Source organism: Bos grunniens, chromosome 4, assembly GCF_055505025.1.
Source record: "Bos grunniens cultivar Pamir isolate PY7600 chromosome 4, Bosgru_T2T1.0, whole genome shotgun sequence".
Lineage (NCBI taxonomy): Eukaryota > Metazoa > Chordata > Mammalia > Artiodactyla > Bovidae > Bos > Bos grunniens.
This window is the reverse complement of record NC_141168.1, coordinates 24,376,832-24,391,498: the sequence shown is the minus strand read 5'-3', so window position 1 is coordinate 24,391,498 and position 14,667 is coordinate 24,376,832. Positions and strand designations below refer to the sequence as shown.

The 14,667-nt window shown below is 51.8% G+C and overlaps 1 protein-coding gene across 2 annotated transcripts in view; it reads right to left on the bottom strand.

The window, feature by feature from the left end:
* The window catches only part of PLXNA4 (plexin A4), a 480,156-nt gene that overhangs the window by 46,321 nt on the left and 419,168 nt on the right, over positions 1 to 14,667 (bottom strand). For both annotated transcript variants that reach the window (XM_086395591.1, XM_086395590.1), the window contains exons 16-21: positions 13,596 to 13,760; positions 11,253 to 11,346; positions 10,533 to 10,772; positions 9,734 to 9,880; positions 8,481 to 8,715; positions 5,386 to 5,528 (exon numbers count right to left, since the gene is read on the bottom strand). In XM_086395591.1, the coding sequence (XP_086251717.1) occupies positions 5,386 to 5,528; positions 8,481 to 8,715; positions 9,734 to 9,880; positions 10,533 to 10,772; positions 11,253 to 11,346; positions 13,596 to 13,760 (1,024 nt within the window). The remainder of the gene's footprint in view (positions 1 to 5,385; positions 5,529 to 8,480; positions 8,716 to 9,733; positions 9,881 to 10,532; positions 10,773 to 11,252; positions 11,347 to 13,595; positions 13,761 to 14,667) is intronic.

Here is a 14,667-nt window from a genome sequence, read left to right as displayed (position 1 = left end):
TCCTGCGTTGTGCAAAAGACAGTCCTGGCACATTGCACACATCGATCAAACAAAGCCCTCTCATAACCTCGCGAGGGTGAGTCGCGACCCCCTTATAGCCGCCTCTCAGGGAAGCCACTGCAGTTTCTCAAGGCCAAGCAGCTGGTGGCGGGCAAGGCTGCATTGCCAAACCCCAGCTTGTTTGGCTACTAGTCCCTGGCCATCTGCATCGATGGCCAGTGTATCCTACCCCTGGGTCTGGGCGGTGGTGACCGACAGTCAGCTCCAAGGCCCCCCATGCTGGGCCTCTTGGAGCTCAGGTGTCATTGGAGGAGGACAGGGGAGCCAAGCACAGGGGAGGAGGGGAGGAGTGGGGGGAATGGCTCTGGACTCCCTGCCGTGGCTGCACGCTCCTTCCAGGCAACAGGGCCAGGGCCCTGGGCAGGAAGGTTCATCAAAATGACCTGCAGAGAAAGAGCATCCCCGTAGCAGCAAGCAATGGAATCAGAGAGACTAACAGACTTGTACACGGAGGACGGCTCTGTCACCTCTGGGCTCTACTGCCTCATCTATAAAATGAGAATATGAGTGCCTATGTCATAATGTTTTATGAACATTAAATAAGATAATGTATGTAAAGTGCTTGGCACACACAGAACGCACTTAAACAGCAGCAGTTTTACTACCTGCTTCTCCTCCCTTGGCTGTTTTCACTGATCCAAGGTACCTAATGCATTGGCACAGTGTCCAGGGGCAGAAAGTAGGCACTTTTTCCCCAATTTTATGAAGAGGAGAAGGAAGTGAAGTATCTTGGTGAAAAGTATCCAGAACAATTCCCCTCTGTAACTTGCCGCCCCCACCTCCTAAGCAAATGGCACGCTGAAACAAGAGTTTCTTTATTCACCAGATGGTTCGATAATTTAGTTGAAGTCTGTGAGAATAAAATTGGATAGTAAATTTTAATTGTAACCCAATAGGTTAGAGTTTAGGAGGCAAGGATAGATGGAAAACGAGGTGTGCGGTTACTGTTTGCTCTGCATCTTTAAAGGACTGGTGTGTAACTGGTGTCTGGGCAGCCCCTTATCTGAATGCCTGGGCTGCACTCAGATTGTCATAAGAGAGGGCCTGGTGGCCCGACCTCCGGGACGGCCTGAAACCAGAGGACCCCATCTTCTTCACAAGCACCGACCATTCATGCCCATCCCAGCACCTGAGAAGGTGGAAACCCTGCTTTAAGTTAGTCAGTGGCTTCCCCGGGAATGTTTCCAAACCTGGAAAACCAACAGGGAGATACTAATCCAGAAGCAGGGAGAGGTTGGAAACAAATGAGAATAGAGTGATCCATATGAGATCTCTGGACAATGCATACGAGGCTGGATCTCACATAGCCCCAGGCTAACGTGGAACGTAAATGGCAATTTCTGTCTGCAAGAAATCAATGAATGAGTTTAATGGAAATGAGAAACTCCTGTGTTCTACATACAGAACCCAAAAGATGGAAGCAGGGCCTTCAACAGACATTCGTACCCTCATGTTCATAGCTGCATTACTCACACTAGCCCATGTGTCCACTGACAGAAGAATGGATAAACATAATATGGTTTTTACACACAACAGGCTACTATTCAGCCTTGAAAGGAAAGAAATTCTATCACATGGCACAACACGGGTGAACCTTGAAAACATTTTACTAAGTGAAAAAAACTAGTCACAGAAGGACGAATACTCTGTGATCCCAACTATACGGGAGGTATGGGCTTCCCTGATAGCTCAGTTGGTAAAGAATCTGCCTGCTCACCAGCTCAGCTGGTGAAGAATCCACCTGCAACGCAGGAGACCTGGGTTCGATCCCTGAGTTGGGAAGATCCCCTGCAGAAGGGAAAGGCTAAACCCACTCCAGTATTCTGGCCTGGAGAATTCCATGGACTGTATAGTCCATGCGGTCACAAAGAGTCAGACGTGACTGAGCAACTTGAACTTTCATACGAGGTATTCAGAGTAGTCAAGTTCATAGAGACACAAAGTAGAAGGGTGGCTGCCAGAGACTGGGAGAGGAGGATGGGGAGTTAGTGATCAATGCGTACAGAGATTGAGGTGGGGGAGATGAAACAGTTCTGGAGATGGACGGTGACGATGGTTGCACAATCATGTGAGTGAACTTAATGCTACTGAATTGTACACTTAAAAATGGTTGAAATGGTAAATTTTATGTTATGTATATTTTGCCAGAATTTTTACAAGTCTGTGTGACCTGCCTGATTCAGAGCCCATGCCTGACAATTAGCCGTCTCCTGGTCTCTGCCTCGGGGAGATCAGTGAAGCTGGCTGTTAACTCCTTTCTGAGCAGGAGGGTAGGACCAGAAAGTCTCCCCTCATGATAAAGGCAAGGACAAGACAGAAGCCTCAGGTTGGAGGGGAGATTTTAAGGTGCCCCATGAGGAGCAAGGCTATGGCAGGACATGAGGTGACTTGTAACAGGGGGCCATAGAAACAGTCTCAGACATAAATGGGGTATCCACCCAGAGAGCATCCAGGGAGTCATACAGGCTGGTCAGGTCATTGGCAGAATCCAGCAGCCCTGATTCTCGGAGGCTTTATTCTGCAGCCCTCCATGGACTGAGTTCATTCCACAGCCCTTGACAGATGGGTGGGTGTGTGTTGCGGGGGCGTCAGGGATTCCTGGTGGTGCAGCCCTGGACGGGCCTCCTGTGCATCCAGCCTGTAGGGTGGGTGGTGTCCCCATGAAGTGAAGTACAGTTCAGTGCTCTGGACTATACTGAACAAGGACTCCTGAAGCTTTCTGGGCAGAGGAAGGAGTCTGCTGCCATTCATTCTGCAGCCCCGGAAGCCTCTGTTTAGGGGATGCCTTAGCTGCAGGGGGACAAGGCAAACAGGGCCAGGGCAGTGCACAGTGGGGGAGGGAGCTGGCTCCATTCTTGGGGGCCTGGGCTGGGTGTGAGGGGGCCCAGAGTTTCTGTCTGTTGAGCCCAGCTTGCTGGATAGGGCTAGTGGACTGTGCACCTTGCTGAGGATTAAGGCTAGGACTTGGGCAGCAGTTTCTCTCGGAAAACTAGCTCTCAAGGAAAGGCCCGGGGAAGTGCTGCTAGGTAAGGATGCCACCAGCTTTCAGCAAAGGGCTGGGTACAGTTCAAAAAGGTAATGGAGGGAATCATTAGAATTCTGGTCCTGGGCAAACAGGGCTGCTATGGACAGTGAAGCAGGCTGTGCACTGCACAATTCCAGGAAGTGCTGCATATGATCAGTGCACTCTGGAGCAGTGCTGTGTTCGATTGCACCACCACCCACAACATCCTGTTGGGGGATGAGCCCTGAAATTCCCCTCCACCACCTGGAGCAGCCCTTCGGCATGTGCTGCTCTTGGGTGATCACTATTCCAGCACCAAACCAGGCCTGACAATCCAAACATCTCCAGAAAGACTTCCTTAGTGGTCCAGTGGTTAAGACTTTGCCTTCCAATACAGGGATGTGGGTTTGATCCCTGGTCGGGGAGCTAAGATCTCACCTGCTTCATGGCCAAAAAAACCCCCACATAAAACAGAAGCAATGTTGTAACAAATTCAATAAAGACTTTAAAAATGGTTGGTCCACATCAAAAATCTTAAAACAACAAAACAAAATATCTTTGGAGGTGCAAGGGCAGGTGGAAAAGACATGAGATAGGATCAAATGAGGAATAAGATCATACATAGCATGTGGCATGCTTTATAATCTGGGCCATAGGACTGGTCAGGAAAGCAGTGTGGAGTGAGTATGTATCCATAAGAAAACACCTTGTGTGGGAGAAGGCTGTGCCCCAGCCCTGCTCCAAAGTATTCAGGCTGCCCTCCAGGGATGCTTGCTTAGAAGTGGTCTCAGCAAATCTGATTTAAAAGTTAAATGCTTCAGGGAAATCTACTTGGAATTTCCAGCTAGTGAAAACGAGAGAATAACTTTATATACTCATCGTAGTTGAATTCTTATTTTGAGGGGTATGGGCATGTTCAAACACAACTTCCCTTCCTAGGACTGACATTTCTACCCTATTTCAAACAGACATACATTCATCCAGTCAAATCATTCAGCAGTTCCTGCAGGCCTACTATGTGCTGGGCACTCTTGCTGGAAGACACAATAGATAAATAAGGTACGCAAGACAAAGATATGAAAGGTATGGAAAACAAAGTTAAATAAGGTATGCACAGTCCACACACAAGTCATACACACGCGCACACACCCCCCCACACACACACGCTCCTGTGCTTCATTCCACAGTCAAGTCAGAGAAACATGTGGGCCCTGAGCACTGGGGACTTTTGCGTTTCCTGCAGGGGACACAGCTTCTATGGCCCCTTGGAGAACCCATGCAGACATTCCCACGGGGGTCAGCACCTGCTTAACCGTGCAATTCAAGTGACAGGTCTGTTTCTAGGTTTTGGACAATAGAAACATGGAATCAGGTTTATCTTCCATGGTGCTCTGGCTGAAGATTTTTGATCCATCCAAAGAAGTCTCCAGAGCCGCAAACCATGACATGGACATAGTCTCTCAGAAGCCAAGTATACAGCCCCGTCCCTAAGAATATAGACTCTGGAGTCTACCTGCTGGACTCAGATCCCAGCCCCACTACCTCCCCACTGTGTGATCTTAGTTTCATCACCTGTGAAATGGGTGTGCCTGCTTCTGAGGGCTCCTGGGAGGTTACATCAATGTGTACATGTAAAGTACTGAAAACGGGACCAGGATACTAGTCAGCAGTCAACTCAGGGCAATTATTCCTTAGAATTACTACTTTGCCCTGCTTTCCTCATTTATATGTTTCGCTTTTCTCTGGTGTTTATCTTTATAAGTCATTCCAAATCCCTTTCAGAACAAAGCGTAATATGAATATATGCATAAGCCAGACACTACACTAGACAGTAAGTGGGATAAAGCGTTCACAGGATGAGGTCCCTGCTGGTACAAAGGCAGTTACGTTCTTATCATTCACATCCCCACCTCCCTCCTGAGCACGGCAGTTATCTTTTCCACATTTATTTATTGAGCACCAACTAAGTGGCGAAGTCCTTTATACTGTGGTTTCTTAAACAAGCATTCACAAACCCCCTACACTGTTGGCCAGATTTCCTGTTTCTGCGTACATGGACAATTTTTGTGGGGGAGAGAAAGTCTTTGCTTTCCATCTAATTCTCAGGGGATCCACAGTCCCTTAAGACCCAAAGCCCTACTCTCACCTGTGCTCTGAGATCCCTTTCGTCCCAAGGGACAGACTGGCTCCACAAGGTCTTGTCCCCTCCCTGGCCTCAGCTGACCCTCCTCTGAATGAGGTGGCTGGACTTGGTCACCAATGTCTCTCTCTGCACTGACACTGTGACGGGAAAGGACTCAACCATGGCGACTGCTTCTCACCTCGAGGTCCCGGAGGACAGGGTGGTCTTCGATTCCCGGGAACAGCACCCGCATGGTGTAGGTTCTGTAGTCCAGGAAGGGAATCCCGGCTCCGTCAAGGTCACTGGTCAACTCGTGGATGTCCGTCTGCAGCTCGGCAAAGGCTGGCACAGAGACAAGCTCATGAGACTGCTGCGTGGGGCCAGCTCAAGAGCTGCTCTGCCTCGCAACACTCAGAACCCTCTCCCAGGCCCCTGAGACCTGCACAATGGACCACAGTAGTGTAGGAATAAGGCAGGGCTGTTTAATGCAGCAGAGGTGAACAATATAGGAACGAGAGAAAGATGCACAACGGAGAAGCTTGTCTTGGGCCAAATTCCTTCAAAACATGACTGGGGGCCAGAAGGTCCACAGATCTGCACTGTTGCTGGGGCCATGAGGGCCTCCCACTCTGAAGACAAGGGCTTTGGTTCTTGCAAGATACATGGAGGGGTAGGGGGATGTGGAAGGACATGGGGAGTGAGGGAGAAGTTCCAGTGATAGTCTGCTCTGGATTCTATGCTTTACAGTGGGTTTCCTTATAGGAGTTAGGAACACTTTCTTCCAAAGTCCCAGTTCTTGGCCTCACAGATTACCGGAGCCATCAGATCACCAAATGGGGCCAGATGAAGGCTCTGCCCAACTGATACATCCCTCCTGGATAAACACACAGGCCCCACTTTGTCTTTTCTTGCTCAAGGTGATGTTATCTGGTGGTGAATCGTGATCTTCAGATGGGTACCACTGCCTGTGGGGACAGCCCAGACCTCCAGACGGTCCTGAAGTTGCAAGACCAACCCCCATGGCCCCCTGAGAAAGTTCCATACATGGACCCATTATCACACAGCCATGTGATCACACTCTGTCCTGGGTACAGCCCTCCTCCCCAGGAGGCTGTCAGCGGTAATGTGCTTGGTCCTTCCTGCCTCCATCTTCTCCCTCAGCACGTGCAAATGCACTCGTACACACATGTATGCAAACATGTGTGTGCACATGCACACACACACCAAACCAAGATGGATCAAAATACACGTGCAAAGAACAGGCAGTGTACGTTGATTAGGCAATGCTTCTTTCTATTTATACAGACAAAAGTATGAAAAAAATGCTCTGTGAGCTCAGAAGGAATTCACAAGCCCAGTGTAGGTCCAGGGCCCTTGAAATGCCAGTCCTGTGCTCAGTGGGCTCTGCAGATGACATGATCATAACACAGCTGCCCAGGCACTGTCAGTGGGCCCCACTGCCCCCCAGAAGTGCTGACTTCCTGCCTGTGACCCTGGAGCTCAGAGCCTTGAGGATACCAATGCTTCTTGCTTGACAGAACAACGGGGAGGCCCCAGGACCCCTCAGAAGCTACTGTAGACCCCTTCGATGTTGCTCTCTCTCTGCACCCCTGGTCACACTGACACGGGGAGCAGGGTGATCCTTGCCAAGAAAAGTGATTCAGAAGGCAGAGGAACCCTAACACAACCGAATGGAACCTGCACCAATATGTGTGAGCTTACACCAATGTGTGTGAAAGGGGAGTCAGTAAGCCTTTCTGGGAAATACTGTCACCAAAAGCCCTGATGAGCACTCATGTGTGTGCCGAGTGAGGAACACACACGTCTGTGTCTATCTCTGGAAATGTGTGTGTGCATGGGTGTGAGTGTAAAGGTGTGTGAGGGCATGAGTGACCACCTGAGTACCAAGTGTCTGTATGTGTGTGTGCATGCATATGTGTGTTTATACCACCAAAGGTCAGGCCAGCGAGGGCCCAGGCAGGGCCTCTTCTGAGTCTGTGACTGGGTATGGCCTGGCTCATTGTCAGGTCTTCGGGAGGTTGCCTTCCCTGGACCCAGTTTGCCCTTTCAATGTTTAAGAGCCGGCCCTGGGCATGCCTGAAAATACCTTCAGGGCCAATCCTACGCGTCTTTGCTCTATCTCCTCCTCCTACCAACAAGAGACGGCCCTCTCCTGAGCCGGAAGCCACTGTGTGACCGCTAATTCCTCCTTCTTCCGAATGTTCTCCGAGAGGAACCCGGCTTCACACTCTCCTCGTGCCCCCCTCCCAGCTGGGGGGCTCAGCTGGCAGGAGGAGAAGGAGGCGGTTGGCTTTTTATAGGTCTGCAGCTTTCCTTCAAGTCACCGAGTGCCTCCAACATTCAAAGCCTCACGCCTGGCACACATAAAAGAGATTCTAATCACTACACCTAATTAGAGGGAAGAGTACATTGCGGAGAAAAAAATTAAGCAGCATAAATATAATAAAAGGCGGTAATTAACAGTCCCACAAGGCAGATGCTGTGTTGACAGCTGAGGATGTGGAGAGAGGGTGGAAGAGGTCTGCTTCCCCATCCAAGCACCATGGCCTCCCTGGTGGGAATGCTGGAGCCCCAGGTACAGGCTGATCACTCCATGTATAAAGCTCCACAAAGAACCAGCCCAGACCCTTGCAGGGTGACTCACGAATGATATCCTGGGGGTGACAAGAGTCTGACTCCTAAATTTCCTTCTTGGATTTAGTGTGGCTGATTGCACTTCATGGTGTTGTTGGTAATTTTTTTAAAAAATATAAGCTGTGAAATACTCTTTCCTCTAAATCTCAGATCGGCCCTCCAGCCTTATGTTCCTTCTGAAGGAAGAGAGCTGAAGATTACTTGAGTGTGTCATGGCAAGACACCTCCGCGTCTCCCTGAGAAGAGAGTGCCAAAGCCACCCCGGCCAGGATCCTGGGCTGGAGACGGCTCTGGTGCTAGCGTTAGTCGCTCAGTCGAGTCTGACTCTTTGTGACCCCATGGACTGTAACCCACCAGGCTCCTCTGTCCGTGAAATTCTTCAAGCAGGAACACTGGAGTGGGTAGCCATTCCCTTCTCCACGGAATCGAACCTGGGTTTCCTGCATTACAGGCAGATTCTTTATTGTCTGAGCCACCAGGGAAGCCTAGAAATGGCTCTAGTGGGGTTTAAAATGGCTTGAGGTAGAGGTTCTGGAGGCAGGAAACCCAGGCCTAGCACTGCCCACTGCTGCTGGTGTGTGAGATGCACACACACACACGCGCACACTCACGCCCGACTCCCCACCACTCCCTCTGTACCTTCCTTGCACTCCAGGGCCACGCGGGACTCCAGGTTGTCCATCTGCATTTGCAGCCGCTTTAGAGTCAGGTCACTCTCTCGGGACTTGCGCTTATAGGCGATGAGCACGGCCACAATGAAGATGATAAGGAGACCGCCGGCCACAGCGATGCTGACGATGGCAGGCAGGCTGAGCGGGCTGTCTGGGGCTATGTACACCATCCCTGGGGAGTACTCCATGCCACCGACTCGGGCCTGGGGGGAACACACCAGGGGAGAGGGAGCTGGGTGTGGGGACAGAGCATCCCAGGGAACAGACCCAAGCCACCAGTGAGCTGGGCACCAGGGCCGGATGAGGGAAATGGCTCCAGGGAGGAGGATTATCACTGGCTGTGAAAGCAGATGAGCGGCCATCGGGGCAGAGGGAGGATGGATAGCTCAGCTTTCCCCCAGAACTGGAAAAACCACACGTTAATTTTATTCGGGAACAAACATGGCCATCTTCATGAGGAAATGGCATTCAACTGGAATCTAAAAAAATCCTGCTACTGCTGCTAAGTCGCTTCAGTCGTGTCCGACTCTGTGTGACCCCATGGATGGCAGCCCACCTGGCTCTACCGATCCTGGGATTCTCCAGGCAAGAATACTACATGACCTCAAAGACTGGCTCCCCGAAGACTCATCCCATCCTGAGGACTGATGACTCAGGCACAATACGTGACATTATGTCCAGCCTGGGTCAACAACACTCCTCCCCGGGAAGCACCTCTTGCTTCTAACAGGTGACTTGGTGTGCATGTCTGCTCAGTTGTGTCCGACTCTTTTCGACCCCATGGACTGTAGCCCACCAGGCTCCTCTGTCCGTAGGATTCTCTAGGCAAGACTACTGGAGTGGGTTGCCATTCCCTTCTCCAGGGGATCTTCCTGACCCCAGGGATCGAACTCATGCTTTTTATGTCTCCTGCATTGGCAGGTGGGTTCCTTACCACTGAGTCACCTGGGAAGCCCAACAGGTGACTGAGCACATCACTGGATGCTGTTTGGCTTTGCCCTTACTGCAGCACCAGCCAGTATGGAAAGAATGACAACACAGAAGAAAGAAATTTGAAGTGAAATGAGGAGAAGAAACAGGAGTGTGGGTGAGCCAGGAGGAAAGTTCAAGAAAGCCAGAATCCCCTGTCAGAAAGCCCTGATGGCCCAGGATGGAGCAGGACCACTCCTCCCACAGCATCCCTGGTGCCCGCCCATCCGGTGTGGGTCCCGCCAGCCTCACCATCACTTTGTGCCTGCCGATGAGGTTGGGGGACTCGCAGAGCAGCTGCACATCCGACACCGTGACGGTGCAGGGCTTCTCCCCAACCAGCACGGTGTAGTTCAGTTTCACATTGCCCCCAGCAACAGGTGGGATCAGATTCTTGCCCTGCATGGACAGGAGCGCCTGAGTTCTCACTCCAGTCAGGAGCACAGATATTGGCTGGCCACCATGTCCTCCCACCCTGAGGCCCCATCCATCTGGGGAGCTGGTGGAGAGGCCACTTTCCCTAGTTAAGTCCAAAAAATTCATAACACCTATACTACCATACTACTATTCCCGTTTCCTCAGTGGGAATCAATAATCAAGGTACTCTTTTCAGCTTCTCCCAAAGGCAGCCTCAGAATCCTTCTCAACACAGAGCTGTAGTCAGTCACTACCAGTCGATTCAAATTGTCATATGAGTTAAAATTAATTTATTATCCATGCTGCAAAGAAGTCCTAGAAGGTGGTTTGCAAAGAGCTTTGCAAGAGGAAGCAGTATGAGTCTTTGACCTCCCAAGTCCTGGACTCGAGCCAAAGCTGGGAGTCAGATGGCCAGCGTGGATCCGGCTGCCCTGACTAGGCTTTGGTGACCCACAAAGAGTGCACATCTTAGTACAGACTCGTAGGGAGCGTTTACCATAGTCTGGGCTGTAACTCAGCCTCTGCTAGTTAGTGACACCACCATGAGATCTGGCAAAAGGCCATGACTCCTGGCCTCTTCCTGGGACATGGAAAGCCTCCCCTTGCACACCTCCTACCTCCCCCATCAATCTACCTTCAGGATGATGGGTGTGCCAGGCTTGAGCTCCAGGATTCCCGAGGGGCTGAAGGCCTCAAACACAGGGTTGGGGTAGTAGGTGAAGTTGGTCATGTTGAGGATTAGCAGGGACTGGACATTGTCTAGGATGAAGCCAAACTCCTCGGGCCTCTCTGTCAGGTCGGACTGGTGGTCGGGTCCCAGAGCGAGGGCTGGAGCCTGGCAGGTCATCTCAGTGGCGTTCAGAACCTCACAGAGCTGGGGAGGAGTCAGAGAAGGTTTATGTCTCGGGTCTCCACACACCCACAGCCCCAGCCACCCACCAGGCCTCCCTCCATGGTGTTGTACAGCATGGCGTTGACACGGGACTGTTATACACAGATCCCAACAGCCTGACCTGGAAATTCAAGGACAAGCTCAGAAGCTGGTCCCTACCTCTGCTCTGCATGGCAGCTGTGGCAGGCACTAGGCTATCTCTAAGCTAAGGAGTGCCACAGGAGATCAGAGGAGGAAGGAAGAAGGATCTGAAACCTCAGAAACCCAGGAGCAATGGCTCCTCCATGCCTTTAGCCAGAGTGTGGAAGGGGCCTCATGCCTGCTCCCCCATCCCACTATCCCAGTGTCTGGGGGCGTTGCACACGATGAGTCATCAGTGTATGAGATGAGCCTGCCTGAGCCCCCAGAGAGCCCCACACCCTCTAGGGCAGCCCTCTCCGAGCCCACTAGCCCGGGACTCACATTGATGTGCTCCTTCCCTCCATGCTTGGCCCGGATCTGGGGGTTCTGTATGAGGTCCAGGTGAGTACCCCACACGGCGATGGGTGTGTTCCCACTGACCGGGGAGAAAGAAGGCAGCGTGTAAAGACAGGGACGGGAATAGTAATGACTCTCGAGCACAAAGATGATGATGACGGTCAATCAGGCTGAGCTCTGGCACTGAAGATAATGATTACCAGGGGGCATGATGACGTTCATGGGGACAAGATGACAAGTGACTGTATAATAATAAGGATGAGCTCTCAGCAGCCAAGGGGAAGACAGTGATGACCAGATGTCCACAGCCGTCCTGTGCCGAGCTCATTCAGAGTGTGGACACCCCACGGAGGCTGAACCTGCAGCACGGCCCTCTTGCCCCTTCCCCGCTGCTGCTCCCTGCCCCAGCCTCCTGACCTGAGCCAGCTGCTTCTCTGTAGCCCCCCGGGGGCTCTTCCCCTGACCTTCCCAGTCTCAGGGAACTTTCTTCACACTGGCCTTGCTCCAGACCGTCTTCTACCAGACCCTCCAAAGTCTAAGCACAGGACAATCACACTACAAATTTCCACCTTAGAGGCTTCAGCTGGCTGGGACCTGGGAAAGGCTGAGGCTCAGACACTCAGGAACCTTCTGTAAGAATGTAAATATGAAATATTTCAGGGCTCTCGCACCCTGGGCGGGGGTTGGCTGGAGGATTGCCGATAGGAGAGATCACAGGATTTGTCTTTGGTAGCTTTGCATTGGAAACCTGGATGCCACTGTCCCACCCTCAGTGCCACTGAGATGCTGGCATGGGATGGGGAGCCCCAACCACTCAGAACGCACCTCCAGCCTTCCACTCGATGTGAGGGTGACTGGGGGTGACTGCCGAGTGCCGGGAAGGCCAACATCTCTATTTCTGTGACAGCGACATGAGGAAGAGCTGAATTAAACCAGGCTGTGAACGCCTTGGGGAACCATAGAGTTTGTCTAAGAATAGGGGCCTGTGCCAACTTCCTGGACTCACCAGGCCCTGGGGGCAAATCCTGGAATAGCTTTTACAGGCTCTTTGGTCCTCTCTGTGTCTTATATTTATTTGCTTTCAGGTTACAGTTAAAGCTTGTAAGGCCTGGGCCTTAGAGAGAGTAACTGTTGAGGACAACAAAGGCTCCCAAAGGCTGCCCTTCATGTGGGTGTGTAAGGCCAGGTGACAAACTTCCTGTAAAGGGCCAGAGCATAAATCTTTCAGGTTCCTCGGGGCCATATGATCTGTCGTAATTACTCAGCTCCACTGCTGTGGTGAGCAGGCAGCTAGAGACAAAACATATACGGATGAGTATGGCCGTGTTCCAATAAAACTTTATTTATGAAATCAGGCAGACAGCCAGATTTGGCCCCTGGGCTGGAGTCTACTGACCCTGTTTAAAAGACTGTTTTCTGGACTGGAGTCATCATTGACCCCTCTCTGCTTGTGGAGACCACATCTTCATGCTTTCCCTGGTCTCCTGACCCCAGATGGCTTCCAGAGCTGAAGCGGCCAGTTGGGTGGGCTGAGGATGGAGTGTGGGGAGGAGAGGAGGGGAGGGGAGCCAGGCACCGCACTGGGTGTTTGTAGCTCACATAATCCTCTCGGGGTCCTATGAGAAACCATGGATCCAGGGAAGCCAGCTAATCTTTAAGGTCCCTTGGCTGCTTGTGGAATGGAGCTGAGTTGCACTCAGTCCTTCTAACCCTAAGTCTACTTCCCACCCTGCTCCCTACCCAAGCATTGATACAAAGGTTTCCCAATGATCACCAGGGAGCATCCATGCTGTCAGGATGCCCTCAGCAGCCCCGTCCAGCCTCCTAGTTGCCCATGCATGCGTGTGTGCTAGGTCGCTTCAGTCATGTCTGATTCTGTGCGACCTTATGGACTGTAGCCTGCCAGGCTTCTCTGTCCATGGGATTCTCCAGGCAAGAATACTGGAGTGGGTTGCTATTCCCTTCTCCAGGGGATCTTCCCTACCCAGGGATCGAACTCGCATCCCTTACGTTTTCTGCATCAGCAAGCAGGTTCCTTACCACTAGCACCACTTGGGAAGCCCAAAGTTCCCACCAAGATTTGAACTCGGATCGCTGGGTTCAGAGTCCAGGGCACTCACCATTTTCCTAGTTGCCCACCAATCCTCAAATCAGGGACTGTAAACTCCTGCTGGCCAGAGTTTGGCCTCCAGGGCCGGGTCCTGCTCAGAGGCGTTCTCATTAGAAAGAGGGAGCCCCGGCAGGAAGGTCTGACCCACACCACTCCCAGTTCATCTCCTGGGTTTCTGAGACTTAAGGAGGGAAACCCGAGGTCGGGGCAGCCCCTACCTGACGATGCTCCACTCGGGCTCGATCCGCACGATGGTGGGATCCTCCACATACTGGAAGAACAGGTCCTGGTGGATCTTGGCCCTGTCCACCTGCACCGTCACCTTCATTTCCAGCACCTCGTCTGAGGACGTTGTGTTGCAGACGATGTAGGACGGAGAGCGCCTGGAGGGAGGAGGGGAGACAGGGAGCTGGGCTCCTGGGTGTCGATCAGGACTGTGGTCTGGGGTCAGGGCCCTCCTGCCCCCCTCCCTGTTCATCAGACTCCTTGGGGGCAGTGGGTGAGTGCTGCCCTGGACACTACTGATCTGAGATCTACTGATCAAGACTCTGTCCTTGACCCAACTGTAGACAGGTTCCTCAGAGCCCGCTTTTTTGACTAGACTTCTTTCTGGGGCCCTGCCTTTCACTCGCCTACTCCCATTTTTAGCAAGAATCCTGCTAACTCAATTTAGTAAGAATCCCCCACCCCACCCTGATATCTGAATACCCTTGATATCTGGACAGCTTCTGCCTCCCTCACTCTTGATACCTGATCACCTTGACTGCCTTCAGCAAGAGTCTTGTTAAGTCGGTTTAGCAAGAATCCTCTTAACCTTGTTTCCTCTTAGTAATTTTCCATCCTCAGCTTCCCTCACTGTGCTCCTTGGCTATAATTCCCCAGCTGTCTGCTGTATTTGAAGTCTGATCTCTATCCCCGTTGCAATAGTCCTGACACCTATTGCAGTAGTTCTGAACAAGCTCTTTCTTACCATTTTAACAAGTGTCAGAGCCATGTTTTCTGGAACACTCAGGCAAGGTCTGGCCTGGCCTGATTCAGATCAGGCCCTCAGTATAGCGCTCTCCCAGGACAATCTCTCTCTGCAGAGCTTCCTGCCAACCACACCTCTTCTAGATGTGCATTAGATGTACCTCTCGCCTCCCGCCTCCTTCCCAACCCTCACCCCCAACCCAGGTTCCTGGCTCCCAGTTCCTGGAAGGTGTGTCCTCTTGGGACTGGACACTGGAACCAGAGGAAGGAAAGGAAAGTCAGTTGCCTTTGGAGGTTCTGTGACCCTTGGCCAGGTTTTAG